The sequence below is a fragment of the Pleurodeles waltl genome, chromosome 3_1, assembly GCF_031143425.1.
Source record: "Pleurodeles waltl isolate 20211129_DDA chromosome 3_1, aPleWal1.hap1.20221129, whole genome shotgun sequence".
NCBI classification, from domain to species: domain Eukaryota; kingdom Metazoa; phylum Chordata; class Amphibia; order Caudata; family Salamandridae; genus Pleurodeles; species Pleurodeles waltl.
In genome coordinates this window covers 1628646963-1628669023 of record NC_090440.1, presented here as the reverse complement: position 1 = coordinate 1628669023, position 22061 = coordinate 1628646963, and the positions used below count along the sequence as shown (strand labels likewise).

The 22061-nt window shown below is 40.0% G+C and overlaps 1 protein-coding gene across 1 annotated transcript in view; it reads left to right on the top strand.

The window, feature by feature from the left end:
• The window catches only part of LRP2 (LDL receptor related protein 2), a 363947-nt gene that overhangs the window by 244441 nt on the left and 97445 nt on the right, over positions 1–22061 (top strand). The window contains exons 38-45 of the mRNA XM_069225286.1: positions 3996–4184; positions 4808–5728; positions 6642–6807; positions 8674–8832; positions 9988–10277; positions 15141–15344; positions 16627–16869; positions 20508–20633. Coding sequence (XP_069081387.1) covers positions 3996–4184; positions 4808–5728; positions 6642–6807; positions 8674–8832; positions 9988–10277; positions 15141–15344; positions 16627–16869; positions 20508–20633 — 2298 coding nt within the window. The remainder of the gene's footprint in view (positions 1–3995; positions 4185–4807; positions 5729–6641; positions 6808–8673; positions 8833–9987; positions 10278–15140; positions 15345–16626; positions 16870–20507; positions 20634–22061) is intronic.

Here is a 22061-nt window from a genome sequence, read left to right as displayed (position 1 = left end):
TCACTGCCACAAGCCATGATAGTGACCAGCTGAAGTTAAAAGACATAGGGCCATATGTAAGAACACTTTTTCCCATAGACACAGAATGGGGAAAAACCTTTGCTACATCTGGCCCATAAGTACACATCAGTTGTGGAACAAACACATTTGTCCTCTCAAAATTGATGATGAATATCAAAAACATAAAAATGTCAAAGATGAATTGTCTGTAACTCAGGAAGGAGTTATACTGTGAGAGTCAAGAATCCTGACTCCAGAGGGTATGCAGCAGAAAATTATTGAAGTGGCTAGTGAAGGACATTGAGGTATCATTGCCACAAAGAGAGCTCTGCAAGATTGAGCTTGTTTTCCATACTTAGATGAAAGAAAAGGAACTTAAGGCCTGTCACATATGCAACTGCCTGTCAAACAGTGTTACTCAACATACTCTGATCATGTCAGGACTCCCTAGACATGGAAGGGAGAGAAGAGCCATCATTTTCTTTGGTCCACTTGATAATGTCATCATCTAATGGTAATTTTACATGAATACTCATGTTTTCCTTTGGTTGAATATCTCTCATCCATGACTTACGAACAAGTTATTGAAAAGCTAAATGGCATATTTACGACATAGGGGATCCCAGCCATTGTGAAGTTTGATAATAACCCTACCTTTAATAGTAAATAATTAATCTGTACTTTAAGCATCAAAAGATTACACCTTTACATCGGCAGGCCAGTGGACTTGCTGAATGTTTTCAGAGTACACTAAAGAAAGCAGTACAGCGTGCAACTCTTGAGAAGGTCAATTTGAAAACTATTGAAGTCTACTCCACAAGCTTATCATTCAACACCCCACTCAACCACAGATGAAAGTCCTGCCACTTTGATGTTCAGGAGACCAATGACAATCAGGTTACCTCAATGGATCACAAAGAGAGACAAAAGTGAAAACATGATTCATCCAAGGGACTTGGTTAACAAGCAGAAAATGGGAGCTTATGCAGACAAGAGGTGACATGCAAAGGACATCCCTTTTAGAAAAGGAGATTTGGTGATTGCCCAGCAGATGTGCAAAATACATTTTGATGCGCCAAATGATGCTGAACCTTTGCAAATTGTGTCTTCCAAGGGACACATGGTGACTGCCCAGTCTGTTACCAGAGACTTGTCACTTCAGGCCTGTGTTTCATTAGTCGTCACCAAGAGATGGTGAAAGAAAGACTGACTTTGAAAGCTCAGTGACTGCTGCTGACTCCTTACAAACTTTAGCAGTTCCTGACACTGAAAATGACTGCTTACTGCTTCCAGTATCCAGATCGGTTGTGTGATCAAAGCACCATGAAGATTGATCAATATATATTGATTTTATAAAAATTTTAAATCTTCATTGAACAGAGGAGGAAATGTAATGTCTTGCATGTTTTAGGTACCTTTCTGTTTCCAGATGGACTCTGTATCAATGTGACATAATCACTATAATAGAAGGTAATGAAAGCTTAGTTTAGAATGTTGGAGTTCACAGATACATACAGGGGAATAGACATGATTTACAGCTCCGTGTGTGGTATAGTCATTGGCAGGTACCCAGGCTGAGGAGGATGCTACAATTACCAAATCCTGTATATTTTCCCCAGGTAAAATTCATCAGGTGAAATATTGCTAATTTATTTTGTTGTCCTGAAATATTAAATGCCCGGTAACCGTGCTCAAAGCACCAAAATCAATATGTTATGTCCAGTTTAAAATGCCCATGTTATAATGGTCTATAATTATCACACCATTCCCATGGTATTCAGTTTTAAAAGCTGCGCTAAAGAAGTGGGAATTGCAGTCCCAATTGTAATTTCCCATCAGCGTGTTTATGTAAAAATGTGAAGGAGTAATGTTTTAGACAGCCATAATTGTCTGAACACTGTTCCTTCTTAATTAAATAAATCAGGGAATGTGGTTGTGCGTTCAGAACAATTTACAAGTTTTAGCATGCAGTGCACAGCTAATCTTACAGTGAATCGAGGATAAAAACAAGAGATGAGCTGCCTGGATGCGGGTAGCTATTGTGACCTGGTCAATTATATTGGGAAAATAAATTGACCTTTCCGTTTGTTGATGTATTCATTAAAGAGCAGTAGAAAGATCTGTATGCAGTTGTTTATCATAAAATACATGTTAAATGTGACCTTATTTCAAGAAAGAAGCTGAAAGAAGAGCGTAGCGGGAGTTTTAATGGAATTATTTTGTGTCAGACAAATACTCTAATATAAGTGAACCGGCCTCAGTTTGCCCTGCTTTACCAAAAGGACATCTGGTTAGTTCTAGGGCTGACTTAACATAGCCATGTGTTTTTTTTTTTTAATTGAAGCAAACTTGTCACAATAAACGGTGTTGGTAAAGCTTAGTTCCAAGTTTCCTAGTCAATTAACTAATCTTTACCAGAATCGTTTGGGGAAAGTTGCAGTTACAAAATTGTTAATGTTTTTAAAAAAAATTGTTGAACGTTTTTGGTATTCTTACTTGCTATTTAAAGGAGCTGTAACAATACTGAGTCCAAACTCTAGACTTCCCGATCGACATGCAGAGAAATAAAAGTAATTTTGGCCTGAAAGAGGTACTTGTTAATTCTCATCTTTCAAGATGGTGGAATTTCTCTTGTTTCAGCCCTTTGATTACAGTTTGCTAATCTCGTGGTTTTTTTTCGTGCCAGATTGACTTTCGAGGTTGATATTGGGTTGTATAGATTCATACATCATATCAGACTAAATGATAGAAGCTCTGGAGGGAAACTCAAAAACGTTTTACCTCATGTTGGATGTAAGGCGTCTGCATTATACAAGACCTCTGGTGATTTTGATGCTTCTTTCCTTACTGTGCATGGGCACGTGTGTGTCGTGACGCATCGCCGTTCTCACCTGGATGACGTATGCACATTCATACATCATGGTGAAGCACCCCTTTTGGCCCTTCCGCAATGACATATGAAGGTGCATTTATCATGACACAGCAATCTTTTTCACTTTTTTTTAAATTTCCCTTCCCGAAATAGTAGATGCCAATTTAGGAGTAATACATTTAAAAAGAAGAAAAAACAAATGGGACATGAAAGCGCATTTGCAGACAGGAACAGCCCAATACCAAATTACAGCTAGCCGACCCTCTTTAAAAGATTTAAAAAATGACATAAAACACAGGGGCAGTAGTAAGTTATAGCCACTAACGAGTGGTGGGAAAGCACCAAAGAAACTGTTGTTTTTAAAAATAAAAGTTGAACCGGTGATGTGAAATGGAAAGCTGCACGCGGGAGATCAGGAGAGAGTTAAAAATAGGTCATTCATATAGCAGTGATGCTACTTCATCCTAGGTAGATATCAGGTGACAGGCTTTGCACCCCTTCTAGGAGAGTTGCCAAAGAACAAAGAAATCCCAGAAATTGTATAACATAAAGGTTTGTGAGAATGGAGCCAACTTTAAATGGAAAATGTGCTAAAGACAAATTAGAAAGTGTCTTATATTAGTTTCACAGTCTGGGAAATCCTCCACAATGTCTTTTCATATCACCACCCAAAAGTACATAGAGATTATTTTCCTAAATAAATAAAATGTGACAAATTGATCTTTTTTATTAAGTATGTCTATACCAATATATTTCATGAAGTGCATGTAATGTGAGCAATGTATGAGCATTTCAACAAGTAAGGGGCATGACTGCTGGAGAACATATACATATAATGTGAGCATTAACAATGGACAGTTAGAAAATTCCCAATTTAAAAGTCGCTTTTCACCAAATGCAATTTGAAAAATGCAGGTGTTTGGTGCCAGTCTTGGTAATATGTACACAGGGACCTCAAAATAAGCAAATATGAACTGATCAGGCCTGGCTGTGAATAGATAATATAACAAACGTTTGAACACCATTCACTTTAACTTGTTTTTAAAACATAATATTAATTTGATGAAGATATATGTAAATTTGGCATTTTTAAATGCATTTTCTAATGGTATTATTGTTTCAGGTCGAAATGTGCTTCATGTAGATGTTCACATGCCTTCTGGTTTCATTTACTGGTGTGACTTTAGTAGCAGTACGGCTGCACAAAATGGAATCCGCCGAATTAAACCAGATGGTTCATCCTTCAGAACCATTGTTGGAAGTGGAATAGGGCGGAATGGAATCCGTGGAATTGCCATTGACTGGGTCGCTGGTATGTACATCAGTCAATGATGTGGAATTCAGCACGTTTTTTTAGTATGTATGCCTCTGTATCTTTGCCATGCTATAAATGTATGTTCAAAATATTTGTTCCCAAGTGATGTCACACTGATCTTTTGTTATGTAACTCACTGATGTTTTACATTTAGTTTAGAATTATATTGTATATATTTACTAGCTAAATTGACATGAGATTAGGTGTCACTCAAAACGTGATTTGAGCATTCATTTTCACTTATGATGGACGAGGATGAGAGGCCATATTAATTATGGTAGAAACAGCTAAATACAGTAACAAGTAGGGTAAATTTGACAAACCTGACTTTAGCAGTATTCCATGTATATGTGATAACTTTCTTCAGATATCTATTACATTTCAGGCTTTGTGTCCCTGGAGAAAAAGGCGTGGATCAGTTATTATACATTCTCTTATGGACCTATATGTAGATTTGTGTGTGTTTTACTTTAAATCTTCTTCAATAATTTTTGTAAGTTAGATTTTAAGAAGCTCAGGGAAAATTATTTATAAAGTGTTTTACAGTAGAAGTAAAACAATATGATAGAATAATAATGAGAACTACTGCATATAACCATTTAATTATTATTTTTTTGCAGGAAATATTTACTTCACAAATGCTTTCCTGACAGAGACCTTCATTGAAGTTTTACGTTTGAACACCTCATACCGCCGTGTTCTGCTTAAAACCTCCATCGACATGCCTAGACATATTGTGGTAGATCCAAAGAATCGATTCATTTTTTGGGCAGACTATGGACAAAATCCCAAGATTGAGCGTGCTTTCCTTGATGGTACTAATAGGACAGTGATTGTTTCTGAGGGCATCATTACACCCCGAGGCTTAGCAGTAGACCACAACAATGGCTACATTTATTGGGTTGATGATTCCCTTGATATGATTGCCAGAATTCGACCTGAGGGGGGTGAAAGTGAAATAGTGCGATATGGAAGCCGTTATCCCACGCCATACGGCATTACGATTTTTGAAAACTCTATCATATGGGTGGACCGCAACCTGAAAAAAGTCTTCCAAGCCACTAAGGACCCAGGAAACTCAGAGCAACCAACTGTCATAAGAGATAATATCAACTTTCTGAGAGATGTCACAATATATGATCAGCGGTTTCAGCCACAGTCACCTCAAGCAATTAACAACAATCCTTGCTTGACAAACAATGGAGGTTGCGCTCATTTGTGTTTTGCCATACCTGGATTGCAAACACCCACATGTGGGTGTGCCTATGGACAGCTGGACCCTACTGGAAAAATTTGTTCAATTTCAACAGACAATTATCTTATTTTTGCACTTGAGACTTCTGTTAGAAGTTTGCACCTGGATCCAGAGAACCACAGTCCTCCATTTGCCCCCATGAATGTCTTTAGAACCGCGATTGCCCTTGACTATGACAGTGCAGACAATAGAATCTACTACACACAAAGCTCTGGCGCTGGGCGCAGCAGAATCAGTTACTTCAGCCTTTCTTCATCTTCCAGAATGTCTACCACAGTAGCATCAGGTAACTAATTCAACTATACTCTGTGATTTAGATGGCGAAAGCTTTCATTTGAACTGGAGTAAAGTACTGGAGTTTCTCGAAACCCATGCCATCTTGCAGAGTAGAATTGAGCACTTAGCAAATGATTAAAGGTAATAATGCTTGATTTCACATAATTGTTATGAAGCTCATTTTTAGTAATATGTCTTCTGTTAGGAAAAAGCCATTCTAAAATAATGCCCAATCCCAAAATCTAGAGAAGGTGTATAAGCAAAGATACCTTGAGAAATGTAACATGAGATATACTTTGCATTTGTGCATGTACAGTTCAGTCTTTTTCAAATGCAAGTTTGATATCTGCAAACGTACTAGTTTCTATGGACTGGGTCTCATTCTTGAAGCTTTTTTCATGTATAAGTTAGGAGTACATGCACTTATATGTTTGTTAAACAGTAACTTATTTAAAGAGTTCAAAACTACTTTTTAAAATCAGGAAAGTTGTTTTTACATTTATAAATTAATTTACACCCTTGAAAGTTTCAGTAACCCTACTCCTGTACTTGGGGAGTATATATATATATATATATATATATATATATATATATATATATATAACCTGTTCCTATAAATGTGGGTGGAGATTGTGGAGATTGTGAGCACCAGATATTAGAATGAGAAAGGCCTTATTCACTCCTATGGAGCAAAAACCCTTCCCATTCCATTGGCTGCACATATTTGTACATTTAGGAGCTACAGAAGTACAGCTGTGTCCCTGCACAACAATTATTTGTGGATAGGTGTTTTTGAAGAACATACTTCATTGATTTACAGCAATTTCCATCTAGTTAACATTCTGAACTGGTCCACGATAATTTCAAAACCTAGAGTTAGAGCTTAAGTTTCCTCTCTTCCTGATTCTGTCTCTGTTTTGTAGACCTGGGTGCTCCAGATGGCATAGCCTTCGATTGGATCAATAAAAGGATTTATTACAGTGACTACCTGAACCATTCAATCAGCTCCATGGCCACTGATGGGTCTAACCGTACTGTGATTGCCCAAGTCCCACGACCTAGAGCGATCACATTGGATCCTTGCCAAGGGTATGTTTTTCTCATTTTTAAATGATGCTATTGTTTATGTATCCAAGACAAAAATAGAAAAAACACATTTTTAGTCAAAGAGGTGACATACTGCATATACGAATTTGTAAATATAATTACAATTTTTTTTATTTTTTCATGTAAAAAATCATGAATAGTTTGCAACATTGTTTTCTAACTGTACATGAGATACAGCATCTCTCAAAATAGTTTAATAAATTAAGCAGTCCGACCTACACCTGATTTACCTAAGTATTGAGCACTGAGGAACTGGTAAAAAGCCTAAGTCAGAATTTTGCCTTACAATTTCAGCCGTTGTATTGATCACTAAAGCACATAACATATGTGTGGTGACCTCATAAACCACACAGTTTGGGACATAGGTGCTCGTCCCTGGTATAACCAGACAATTTAGGACAGAGGTAGTCGCCCCTTATATAAGATAAACAAGTAGTCCACAGTCTCACATCAAACACATCTTTATTACAATGTAAAGTGTCTTCCCGTATGATTTAGGTTAGATTGGTACCTCTGAATGTGGGGAAATCCTTTTCCAAAGGAAACATACACTGTCCCAACTTGGGTTTAAAACTGCACTATTCCAATCGAGGGCTAACCTGCATTACACCAGCTCCTTCTTCTCTGGGGATTCATGAACGCGGATCAGCTAAGCTTATTTTGAGTATGCATACAGCCACCCTTCACTAGCCCCATGGGTAATCAAAAAAGTGTCGCTGTTGAGTCTGTGATCACAGTTCGCAAGTTGAAGTAAAGGTGTCATGGAACACTGTTGGGTAAATCCAACATCACTCATACCCAGGAGTGAGCTCAAGAATTCCAAAAGATTTTAATAATAAAAATGTGCATTTCATACTCATGGTGTCCATCCTAGCCTTTCCAATGTTGTTTCTGCTTCAGAATGTGCCCACTCATGCTCAGGTTTTAGCACAGGGTTTACTGTGAAATGTAAAAATGGAGTAAACTTGCTCTCTGCCCCAGCCTATTCGACTTGACCTATAATAAAATTTGTAAAAGACTACTTAACTAATTATTCCAAATGGTTCAATGATTCTTTTTTATTTTGACTTCAGCAATGCTTTGTTCCATGTTTACATATTTTCTTACTAACATGAATAGCTAGGTTCATGGGAAGGAGCAAGAATATGCCTTCAATGTATTAGTTTAGTCTAACGAATTTGGTGACCTCAGTAGCATAACACAAAAAGCAGTTGTGCCATTTCCTGAATAAACAAGGGCAATAGGCTGAGCTAGAGGACCCCTGAAATGTGAAGATACCAATCATCTGTGTTTCAGGGAACACCTGATGTTTGCCTTATGTTGGCAAGTATGAAGACCAACAAATGTTATCAGATTAGATAACTGGAGGCTACAGGCTACTGGCTGAAGACTACTGACTCATCCTGACTGTGCTGCGTATCTTATTTGCTGGCACTTGTTTTTTCTCGGTTCCAGTTTCAATTTATCTAGTGGTGTATGTATCCCTATTATATCTTGGGTAACTCATTTTGTTTCTCAAGAGGCACTATTAGGTGGTCTAGAGGCAACATGATTGATGTTAAATACAATTATTTACACAAATACATTCATAAACATACATTAATCTTTAACCATAGAACCTTAAATATTAATTGACAAATTTAAATGTCGTTGCAGAAAATGTTCCCATTATCACCATGTAATTAAGAAAGCATTTTGTATTGAAAAATAGTGGCACTGCACCTCAATCTTGACACATAATTACAAAGTAAAAACTAGCCTTATTATTTTGAGGGACCTTTATGTGGAAAAAATGAATGCCCATCCCACCCAAAAAAATATTTTTGTACTTTGATTAACAATCTGTAGGTACATGTACTGGACTGACTGGGGCACCAATGCTAAAATAGAACGAGCTACACTTGGAGGTAACTTCAGGACAGACATTGTGAACACCAGCTTGGTTTGGCCAAATGGACTTACTCTGGACTATGATGAGCAGCGTCTCTACTGGGCAGATGCAAGCATGTAAGTCTTGTGACTTGTGTCTTTTGTATGAGTGTGTTCATTAAGAGCCCCAACTTCCAAATTGCCAAAGGTAGAGGCTAAGATTTTATTTGTACTCAAAGATGATAAAATACCTGTAGCATTCATTCCTATACTTAACCAATGGTCTCTCCTCGAGGGTCACCTTGAGAAGAACTCTTTTAATTTATTTTGCGAACGTTATACCGAGATCGGCGATGACGGTCAACTGAAGACCGCCAGTGCGCAGAACCCCCCGCTGGCCACATAAAGAACATCCAACTGGGCCGGCGATCGGAAACACTGTTTCCGCCCGCTGGCCCAGCTGAATGCAGGGCCTGAACATTGATGCCGGCTCCAAATGGAGCTGGCGGCAATGTAGCAGTGAGGCAGGTGCAACAACACCGTCGCGCCTTTCACTGCCCATAAATTGGGCAGTTTAATGCGCGATGGGGCTGTGCATGGGGGCCTCTGCACTGCCCTTGCCAAGTTCATGGGCAGTTCAGGGGCCCCCAGGAGGGCCCGAGTCACTCATTCCGTCAGCCTTTCCCTGGCGGTGCAAACCGCCAGGGAAAGGCTAGTGGAGCCTGACTCATTATCCGGCGGGCAGCACTGCTTGCAGTGCTGCCCAGTTGGATCAGAAATGATGCCACCGCCAGGCTGCCTGGTGGCGGAAGCCTGGTGGTGGCGGCGTCTCAAATGTGGTGGTTCTGCCACGTACATTATATGGCGGTCTGGACCGCCATGCCGATGGTGGAAATTACCACCACCGCGAGTATGGCGGTCCAGACTGCCATGTTCGTAAGGACCGCCTTAGTCTCATTAGACATGCTTTATCCTGGGCGGGTTGAAACCAGAGATGAAGGAAGCAAAACTGATAATTGACAACCTCATGGAGAAAATGCAGCTGGGGCCCCCATGGACAGTATGGGCGATCTGTGTGTAAGAAGCAAGCATATTTATGTGTACTGAATGGGTCTGATAGTCCTTATCGCCTGTCAAACTGTATTTTCATATCAATATCAAGGAAATGTCTCATCCAGAACAAAAAGAGGCCTTGAATGAAGAAATAAACAAGTAGTTATATGAGCTAATAGAGTCAAATTTGAATCATGTCTTATGTTCAGAAATGCATTTTGGCATGTTGGTCAATTCTAGAAAGAAGATTGAACGCTGCAGCCTAACCGGAACAAATCGTGAAGTCATTGTTAGCACTGCTGTGTATCCTTTTGCCATGACTCTCTTTGATCAGCACATCTACTGGACAGACTGGAACACCCGGAGTGTGTATAGGGCCAACAAGCATGATGGGTCCGATCAGCTTATCATGATACAGAATCTGCCACAGCGGCCGATGGATATCCATGTTCTCTCCAACAGTAAACAACAGCAGTGCAGCAACCCCTGTGACCAGTTCAATGGTGGCTGCAGTCATATCTGTGCTCCAGGTGAGACACTATCACTTGTGTGATGAATCTGTATGAAAGAAATTGTTCAACTGTTGAAACATAAAAGAGGACATTCAGACTTATGTCTGAGATTGGAATCAGCCTGTCCCTCAGGGAATGAAGTATTTTCCTATTGATACAATGAGAATAGATATCAGTTATCAGTTGCACTAGACTATTAGTAATATGACCTATCTTATTTCTTAAATATATTTTAGACTTAAAATGTACAATTATATGCAGATCTAAACTTAATAAATGTTAAGTTACTATTCCATTGCAATAGTAACTTAACTATTGCAACATCATTATTTCATGCTTGATGGTTCCAAACAAGAAATAGGATTAATGACTGTCAAGTGTGGAAAAAATCGCCAAGTTCATCAGGGCCATTATTTTTTTGTTTTTCAACACCAAACACCTGATTTGGATGTTTGATTCTGAAAAAAACTACTTTAGACAGTAAATATGGCATCCACACAACAAGGGTCAGTGCCTTTGGTGGAGATGCAATGCTGGCAACTCTGCTGAAGGTACAGAGATCTCTGTCTGCCTAGTGAAGATCTATAAATATGGTGGATTGTACTCTGCTAGGAAATTTTAAGATTTTAAAACTGTAGATTACTTAAATGTGAAAAAAGAAGGAATAGTGACGAAATGTATATGGCTGTAGAAAGAGAAAGGTAGAAACCAATAAACCCCTATACAATTAAGAATCTAAGCAAGGACGCTATGCTTGACTTACAAATTCTTCAGTGAGGCTCATTAAAAGAAGACTGTCTGCAGGCCTCTGTATCTTTCTGACTAGAGAACTTTGGACACCTTTTCAGTACAGACATAAGGGAGAGGATGATGGACATATGTTGTAATGAACAATGGTTCTACACCATCATCCCTCTTTGCAAATTATGGAAAATACATGAACAATCAAACCTTTTTACTTTAGCAAAGAGGGCACTTAAAGAAACTTAACATAGTTGCAATGCCTCATGTGGTAAATGCTCCAAATACAACTAAGCCATGTTCAATGGAATACCATATCTTGGATTAGTCAATGGATGAGCGCATAACTTTTACATGGTGCCCTTTGCATAACATGTCCCTTTGAGCCTGAAGTGTTAAGATGCCAGAAAGTCCTGTAGGTAGATTGATGGATAGCTCAGCAATCCATCAATTAAAAGGAGGGTGTTTATGGAGGTGTGAAAGTTGAGTCATTGGTTTTCCCTTTGAATATTGTTGGGTAGATCATTCAAAGTACGTAGATCCCACAAATGTGAAACTTCTCCCACTTCTTTTTCTTCCAGCCAGCCACAAAACTGTGTCATATGGGACAGCATTTTGTAATCATGGAGCCTAGCTTTACCATTGGAAATCTTGTCATTTAAGCAAGCGCAATGCCCAATCACTAATAATATATATTTTTTAAAAGTGCAGGTGCACAAAAGTTTCCAAAGGAGGACACTGTTCACCTCCCCAACGGGTGTGGCCATTTTCAATCTGTTGAGTAGTCTGTTAATTCATAGAAACATCATCTATCATTACCGAAGTAGTACTTTGGTTTCTGGCTCATTTTAAGGTACCTAAGATAAAAGAGCCATAACCAAAGTAACATTTCAAATACAATATATTAAGCTTCCTATGAATACTTAATTATTAATGTTAATTGTGTAGTGGTACATTTTTTTTTTCTAAGCTGCTCTTTTAATTCTGTCAGAAGGTGGTGCAAGACTATTACATGCTGGTGATTAAATACAGCCATTAATATAACCAAACCATGTGTACCAGTGCTGTTTATTCAGTTCAGTAAGCTTTGTTTATTCTTAATGTTTAACAAATGGGACTATAGCCCATGTGACAAATACAAAGCATCCATGTCTCCTAAAATGACTGGCGATGGTGCCCACTGGCAACTATCAGCTCAAATTAAGAAGTGTCTCACCCATCCTGAGCAGTTGGACTACATTTGCTAAGACAAAGTCTTTCTTGGGACGTTGTACACATCGAAGCTTACTGTTAAATTGTCCTTTAATGCCAACATAAGGGTTCCTTGAATAATCCAGCCTTGAGATGACAATTGGGCCTACATCAAGGTGATGGTACTAGGAAGATATTAAATGAATTTAGTTTCTTAGTTGAGATAGTTGAAAGAAGATGGTTCATACAGTGCCCCCCACCTGTTTTCTCAGGATATATTCAGAATTCAGTTTGACCTTCATGATGAGAAGAGTGGCTACTTTTTTGTGTTTGACGTGTCTAAAGTTCAGACATATATCTCAGAATTTCTCTAGGTAAATGCATGAGCCTTAGACAGAACAAGTCAAAAACAGAGAGCAGAAATTCCTGCTCACTGTTTCCAGCTCTCAGCTCATCATGATACGTCCCTTTCTTTTTAACTGCATCCCTGGGGTCAAGCATTTGACAAACAATGCTGGATCTGAGCCTTTGATGACTTGTAATGTGTACCTGCTCATGAAATAAAAAAATAAAAAAATCCACCTTGGTCCCATTTATCATCCCCGTCATTGCAGTACTGTACCTCTCCCAGACACTATTGTAAACAGTGCAGTCAAGGACCATAAACACTATTCCTTCATTGGAGGTCAAATCTGGAATTATGTCATGAAATCTGTAGATATTTCCAGTTTCACTCAGTGATGATTGTATTCGTAGTGTCAGATTAAAAAATTTACAGTTCAGTTGAACTAGTCATGCAGGTATATTAGATGGTTAGTGCAGAGGTAATGTAGGGTTGTGGTTAGCAGCAAAGACAGAGTCAAAACCTATTTCTACAAATCCCTATTGTAGGAACCTGTCTAAAGGTAACAAATTTGCAGCCTGTGCCACAAGAAAGATTAAAGAGATCAGAAGTTTTCTGTTAGAAACCAAAAAAAAGAGAGGACACAGCATTTTTCCTAGGTGACGATAGACATGGTTGACATGGTTGCTAATTTATATGTGTATAGTGAGAGGTGATTGAGTCTTCAATAAAAAGTTGATGTGATACCTTACTAAAACTTGACAATCATTGCCTTGTCCCTTTCCCATTGTCTTGCCATCTGGGTATAATATTCTTTCGAACAAATCTTAAGATTTAACAATGACTTCCTCACAAATAGGTTTGTATAGAAATATTTGAATTAGTTTCTTTACAAATGTTCTCTAGGCTAGAAAATAAAATTAATGGCCCATCAGTGAATTTAGAATCAACTCCACTGGGGCCCAGATTTACAAAGATTTTGCATCAGGGGTGTGTTAACACAAACCAGATGCAAATATGTGTCGCGCAAAGCAAAGCGAGGCAGCAATTGCATTACGTTGCATCGAGAGGCTTCCATGAGAGGTGCATGCACCTATGGATTGTCACACAAATCCATGTCTACAAAGACTTGCATACATGGTTTTACACAAAAATCCTTTGCCTCCGTGATTCTGGCTTAATGAGGAGAAATATCTTTATTTCTCTTCCTCTGCATTCTGCAGCACACATATTAAGAGGATATTGCCTTTTAGCATAGGTTTTGTGCGGTAAGGGACTCCTTCCAGCACAAAACCTATACTGATCACAATGCAGACACCTTTGCACAACGGTGAATGCTGTCTTTGTTGACACATGACAGAATAGAGTGCATCAATATTTTTCAAGATATGGCGCTGTTCTACTATCTTACGTTCACACAATGCAGCACTGCAACTTTACTTGCTGCACTGCATTGCAATATTTATTTGTAAATCTGGACTTTGATCTTTAAAGTAAGACACCACTGAGTCTAGATGTAACAGTCAGAAGAAAGGCGGATAACAGGCCTAGTCTTTATACAATGGACTACAGCTATCTAAGCGAAATACTTAGGAATGTATTGATTTATTGATTGATTGACAGCAGTAACATTTCGATTGGAAATGTACAAAGCCACTTTTATGATACATAGGTGACAGATGTATAATGTTTAACAGTCAGGTACGCATAAAGCTATGGAAATGCATCGATGTGATTGGTAATTGAAGCTCAATTATTCTAATATCTTGGAGAAAAGGGGAGTTTAGAGACTGGATGTTTTTGATATCAGGAGAGGACGTTTATGTGCAAGCTAGTGGTTTGATGGTCTGAGGGTCAAAGGGTCAGATGGTGCGCAAAATTGATTATTGGAATGTGTTATTTTGGAGATGTTGATTCAAAAAGAGTGTTGAATATGAATGAGGTTCCATAGGTGTGTAGGAGTAATGAGTAATGTTGCTAGGATGTCCCTAATAGTAGTGGTCTTTGAGAAGAAATATGAGTGCAAAACCATGTGCTGTCAGGCCTTGAATGCTTTAGGTGGGGGGAGAGTAGACTGTCAGGGTCTGAAAGTATGAAGAGCTAGCAATGTCAGAGTGTTGGCTGGTGATGGTGTATTTAAGCATGTTTCTATTCTTCGGGGTTTGAGGTGGACGTTTTCCTGCATTATTTGCATAAAAGTGTTCCCATTTTATTTTTGAAACTCTGAATTTTAGGTGATATCACTGTTTACAGGCGTGAGGTGTGGGAGAGAAGGTGCATATTGCATACTGTGAGTTCAAGGTTCAATTCCCAGTGTTGTTTAAATAATTGGATGATTTATTGCATAAGATTGAAGCAAGGTCGTTGTGAATTTGGCACCTGAGGGATGGTAGATAGTGATTATGTTTTCGTTGATTAAGGTAGGGACTAAAGTGCAGTGCATGACAGAAGAGGGGGAGAAGACTGGCATTCAAGTCATTCTGAGAACTATGCCACATTTGATGACTTTGTTAAAGGCATCTATAGGTTTACAGATAAGTGCATAAATATATGGAATTGTGGAGCAACAGAAATATGCAATAGCTCTTAATTCTTTTCATGAACAGGGCCTAATGGCGCAGAGTGTCAGTGCCCTGCTGGAGGAAGCTGGTATTTGGCTAACAACAACAAACACTGCATTGTGGACAATGGGACCAGGTGTGACTCAGGCATGTTCACCTGCTTGAATGGTCGATGTACCCAAGAGCGATGGAAATGCGATAATGATAATGACTGTGGGGATAACTCTGATGAGCTGGAAAGTGTCTGCGGTAAGAATTTGAATCCCTATCCTATGGGAATGAGACTGTAATTGTGTGCCACATACTTTGCATAAAGAATTGTATCCACAGAAATTGAAGACTATATTAGTGCATTAAAACAGTGTGTTACAATAATTTTCTAGATTTCAAACATTGCCTTAACTGAGTTTGGCAATCTGAATATGATTAACTGGACACCACCTCAATGGCTTCATGCATACTCTTACAAAATTGATGTCTAGTGGCATGTGAACATTTTTTTTTCACAAAGGACAGTTTAGTTGCCTGCTGCAAAGTCTCACAAGGACTAACGGATCCCATCATAGGCTCGTTCCCTAAACAGATCCCAACTTCTTTCAGAGCAAGTTACCTTTCTAGAAGGCCATCCCTGCCTCATACACAGATCCTGAACCCTTCCCCAACCCCTGTACCATCCTCTGTCACACTTTGGTTGGCCATTTCCAACCATAGGGTTCTGCCTTCTCCTTTGCCTGGAAATATGCAATTTGTGTGAAGCTGGGTCGCTCACAAATCACCTCAAAGTCAGAAAACGTCTTCCACTTTCCTGGAGAGAGAACCTTCCCAACTACATAGGGTCTTTCAACCAGCCCCTAATCTGATCACATTTCTGAGCCGGGAAATCTGTGCAGTTGCGTCCAGCTAACTATTGCATCAACTTTAAGATCTTGAGCTGGATCAGTTAGGCATTTCCTGACGAGGTGGTATGCTACATCGCTAGAGCGCATGCACACTACCTTCTGACCTGATTGACTTGTCTCCTAAGGTCAGCCTCCCAGAAGCTGCTGGCAAACCATCGCCAAAGTATTACATTCTTAGGGGAGATGTTTTCACTATATACTTCCCATCCTGAACCTCTCTACCAAGGTAGCATCATCCTGAACCTGATACTCTGTCAGGGATCATCTCACCAAATGCTACTTTCCAGACTCCCCCTTTAGCCCGAACATAGTGCCACTTTACTCCCACAATATGCGCTGCACTATAATCTTTCAGTTTGCTTTCTCCATGGGTATTTCTGTTCACTCTCTAGCAATATGAAAAAAACATTTACATTTACTTCAGAATCACTCAAAAAGATATTTGAATGTGTAAAAGCAGATATTTATGACTAATTTAAATGTGTATTTTGCTTTTCATGCAGTCCGGTTTGCAGCAGTTTTTGCTCTGGCAGGTAAAACAGAAGTGTGCAACCATAATGTGTTCCATTCTTTTGGTCTTAAAGGTCATTTTGTTCTTTCCATGTCATTATCTCGGTGCTTTTTGTTGGTAGCTTTCCATACGTGTCTCCCAACTGCGTTCACCTGCGGGAATGGCCGGTGTGTCCCATATCATTATCGATGCGATCACTACAATGACTGCGGGGACAATAGCGATGAGGCAGGATGCATCTTTCGGACATGTGATGCTGCAACAGAATTCACTTGCAACAACAGGAGGTGCATTAACCTCCAGTATGTGTGCAACGGGGTCAACAATTGCTATGACAATGGCACTTCAGATGAGAGAAACTGCCGTAAGTTCCGCCTACCTGTATATTTAAATGGCTTCACTATGTAATTCAAAGATAAAGCTGACGTTGTCTGGTAGCAACTAACTATTTAGGCAAACTATTAATAAGTGTAATCACCATTTTTTCAATTTTTTTTTTCCCTTATAAATGTTCTCCTTAAGTTTAGGTTTTTTTCACTTAACTTGGTACCCAACACTAAGGGCCTCATTCCGACCCGGACGGGCGGCGGACGCCGCCCGCCGGGCGGAAACCGCCCAAACACCGCCCCGCGGTCAGAAGACCGCGGGGGCATTTCAACTTTCCCGCTGGGCCGGCGGGCGATCTGCAAAAGATCGCCCGCCGGCCCAGCGGGAAAGCGCCTTCCACGAGGATGCCGGCTCCGAATGGAGCCGGCGGAGTGGAAGGTGTGCGACGGGTGCTGTGGCACCCGTCGCGCTTTTCAGTGTCTGCTAAGCAGACACTGAAAAGCAATGTGGGGCCCTGTTAGGGGGCCCCTGCAGTGCCCATGCCATTGGCATGGGCACTGCAGGGGCCCCAAGGGGCCCCACGACACCCGTTCCCGCCAGCCAGGTTCTGGCGGTGTAAACCGCCAGAACCAGGCTGGCGGGAAGGGGGTCGGAATCCCCATGGCGGCGCAGCTTGCTGCGCCGCCATGGAGGATTCCCATGGGCAGCGGGAAACCGGCGGGAGACCGCTGGTTTCCCGTTTCTGACCGCGGCGTTACCGCCGCGGTCAGAATGCCCATGAATGCACCGCCAGCCTGTTGGCGGTGCATTCGCTGCCCTCGGCCCTGGCGGATTCAATCCGCCAGGGTCAGAATGAGGGCCTAAGTTTGCTTCGCCAAGTTCACCTATATGGATGGGACATTGCTGTGGTGCATTGCGAAGTCCAATCATTTTTTAGGATTGTTTAAATGTAAACACCCTTATGTGCATTTATTTAGCTTGCCTAGTTACCAATGAAATTGCAAAACGAAAAGTGTTAAAATAATGATTTAAATAAAAAGAGATTGAACACACACCCCTGCTCTCTAAAGAGACGCCACACAAACTAGATTTTTGCATTCATAAAATAGTGACTTGTAGATGTTATGACGAAAGCCTTTCATGGGCCAATGTATTTTTTTGTTTCATACGATGAATCTTCAGTGCTGTATTAGCAGAATGTGCCATATAGAATGCTTGGAGAACTCGAGCAGGTGCCAGACCACAATACATGAGAAGTAGACAGAGAGGCAGTGAGAATCGAGATCACAAGAGGATCATTGGTATATCACTCTGTCTAGCAAAAGGCCAAATTAGTCCAATACACACTTCAGCCTTTACGCTCTTTTATTCCAAACATGAGAACCAGTAGTACAATAGTTGAGTGGATCGGAGTGTATTTTAAGAGCATTGTTAGTTTAGAAATCCCAGTTTCTTAAAGATAATAATTCTGTAGTATTTTTTTCACGAAATACTCCTTCTTGCTGGAAGTTAGGTGATGGTTCAGAATAAGGGGGTACTACTGTGTACATTTTTGGGGGACAGGTTGACTAGTGAGGAAAACCTTTAGCTTAATTTCGAGACTGCGAAGATTAGAGTTATAACCTTTCCGATAGTAAAACTAATCAGCAAGGATGGTTACACAGAGGTAGTGAAGGTGAAGAAGGAGGCAACAACAATAACAATATGTGAGACAGTACATTAAAAAAAATCAAAGAGGTCTATCTCTCTATTATAGACATTATTAATTTGTTTATGTCAGGCGCATTCTGCCATCAGAAAATGTCTGTAATAAGAAAATCCCATCAATAGTCACTTGCAGTAACTTATTACAAGTGCAAAGTGAAATAATGGTCCTGGCCTGTCTTTCTATATGCAGTGTAGCTTACGGACTCATTTCCTCCCCCCTCAGATAGTTCACCACATGAGGAAGGTGCCCTCGGTGGATTCTCCTCAAAGACTTGATAGACCAAGTCTGCCTCTCACTTGCACTGTCTTGAGTTGTATTACAAGTGTAGCCGTGGTAGTTGGCTAGCTGTAGACGTCATTATGCTGCTAATTCTTCTCCTTCGTGACTTTGCCCCTAAATGAGGGAGCATTGAACCCTTTCACTGCTTTCGGCAGCAGCATAGCTTCTTAAACTATGTTACACATGGCAGCCAACATGTCCCTGTTTTTGCTTCTTTGATGACCTCCTGGGATGGCACTCTCACTGAAAGAATGTGATCCACTAGCAAGAGGGTACAGTCAGCAGAGTGAACGATTATCCTCCAAACTGTGCATATGTTTTTGAGAGGCTCAGATCACCCTACCCTCATCTCAAGGCCCTTACCTCACTCCGCTCGCACCTGATTGCTTCATATGAATAGTAAAGGTTATGGTAGACCTTTATTAGAGAGGTGGTGGTAATTTAAAAAGTGTGCATAGCTTACCCAGACCTACTATTTGCTTTGCATTCAGAAACGTTAAGTTCTTATTTTATTTTTGAAACACGGTACATGTATCAGAATCAAAATATTAAAACAGGTGTGGATGTACTAATTCCTTTCCTTGATTGAATAGTGAGCTCCGTAGAGGAAGCAGAGTGCAAGGGAAATCCATTTATAAGGAATAACGTGGCTCAAACTACACATTAAAAAGGATATTGCAAGCCACTTTGAGGATCACCGAACTCCTCAGTGACCCGCAATGTCCGTATCAAATGTGGTTTGGAAAATTATCTCTATATGTCCCATATATTACAATAAACAAATAGTTACAATCTAGTTCAGAGATTGAGTGTTTTACCAAAATCACAGGAATGTCAGTCAAGTGCCAATGCCAAGATAATAACCCAAGTGGTCTAAGGCAAAGGTTAGCGGTTTAGCCACTAAGCCATATACAGGAATTCTACGAAAGATAATACAAAAGTTTCAGATATGTGTCATTCGAATTGGAAGGAAACAATGAGAAGGTTTGTGACCTCTCATCTAGAGCTTTACTCTTTAGAAAATAGGCCATATCTTTCTGGGGTTTAATGTCAGGAATGTATTAGGTTGAAGATGGAATGCTTTCCAAGCAATCAACGAGGTAGACTCACGGGCACTCAGTCATTTGTCCAGTAAGATGTAAATGTAAGTGTTAATGACACTCTGGAAAGATTACACCGCTGCCCCCTATCTTTGGGGCAAAAAGCTGGGTATACACAGTCACAGAGGAGGGAATAGAGAGCAACTGAGTGGCACCAACAGATGATGTTTCCTTCCTCGATTGAGTACCTTGTGTTGTTTGTTAAGTACGTTTCTTTTGAGGTGCACATTTTTTCATTAAAATGGATTTTCATTTTGTCAGAGACATTAGCAGAAACCCCTGTTTACCTACAATATTTATCAGGACTTGTGTTTTTCTTTAGACAGAGAATACTGTTAAAAATAGTTACCAAAGACCATAGTTTAGTTCTGTGTATATCTTTTGTTTAGCTATCAAATTAACTGTAGGTCTGGTCTCTGGAACAGAAAATAACTCTGCCCTCACCCTCTTGGTTGAAGTCTTTTGTAGACAAAGAGCTCTACTTATCTGGTATTAATGGTAGCCCTAACTCTGTTAGATGAAAGAAATGCTGATGAAGTCAAAAGAAAAATGTTCCATTCAGTTCTGCCTTTTTCTGTCTTTTTAAAGCTGACCGCACTTGTCAACCAGGCTTCACGAAATGCCAAAGCACAAACATCTGCATTCCTCGTACTTACCTTTGTGACGGCGATAATGACTGCGGGGACATGAGCGATGAAAGCGCCACTCACTGCCGTAAGTTGATATGACTCCAAGTCGTGTTCTGGCACTCTCCTGGCTCACAGACGCATATCTTTTCCGAAAGCACAGGCTAGGAAACACCAGTGATAAAAATAGGGCTCTGATTAAAAAATATTCAATGTTGTTTTTTTCCCGCGGTAGTGTTAGAAGTTATGTTGCAATCGTGGAAAAGGGCAATCAGGCAAACCAATGACAGACACTAAGCTGTTCACACATGTTTTGGGCGGTGCAGTGTTGAGCACTTGCATGTACATTTTAAAGTTTGAGGTCTGTGTGTATATTATTTTGATCGCAGTGGTTAAAGTTCAATATTTCGTGTCTCAACCTAACACAGGGGTACGTAAGAAGGCCCTGAAGGATTTGATCCGTGACTGGTGTTCGGGATAATCACTGATTATTTAAAACATTGCCATTTGCATTTTGGGCCCCATTTATGCACCACAATTGTATGTTAATAGCCTAAAATACCTCATTTACTCCTGTCAGGAATTGAAGGTGGAAATAGATTTACTACTCCCTAAGTCCTCTGCCATGGGCACGGTGGGATGTGGGTACCACAAGGCGTGCTGTTCCTTTCCGAACACCCACAAACGCACGTTTTTGAACATTCACAAAGTGAAATTGAACCCTTTGGCATCCTTGGGTTGGATTGAAAGTTACTTCTGCAAAGGGCATGTAGATAGCATTCACCCCTTAGTTGCAATGCTGCTGAAAGCACTGATACAGATTTTTTGGTATCATTTAAATATCCAGGAATATTGAACAGGAGTTCACCCGAAAATTATTTTTTGTCCATTCAATAAACATTAGTATTCCATTTTTTAGTGGTATATAGTGCAGACTTGAACCCATGGTCAGCTAAGAGCCTCAGGTTGCCTTTTGACTTCTAAAGAGGCACCCAGAGCTGTGCCATAATACAATATTTTTTTTTTAAATGATAGCATGTTTATTTACTCCACAAGCCCATATCACTCAATAGTCAGACCTCTGTCTTCTTACCTGAAATGGCACGAGCTGCTGCAACGAAACAATTTAGGACAAGCTCAAGGACTTTAACTATAAATCACATTCCAATGACGAAGGTCTTATAATAACTTGATGGGACACCTGTTTTAATAAATGGGGGTGAGTTATTCTACAGGCGAACAGCCTGTTGCAGCAAGGATTTCTTTTAATTGTCTATTCCTTTCATTGCCATTATTTCTATTGATGCTCTATGCTGAAGGTATGCTTTGCCTTGACATTGCAATTCGAAGAGCAATTTTTCCTCACAAATATATTGTGAGTGGCATAGTTTCCATTTGTAAACTGGGGGAGATTATTACTCTTTATATCTTTATAAAGTGGTCGGAGGGTCGTAGTTTCTATTCCATTATATGCTGAGGGCCATTATTTCTGTTGATGCAGTTTCCAATTGGCTTA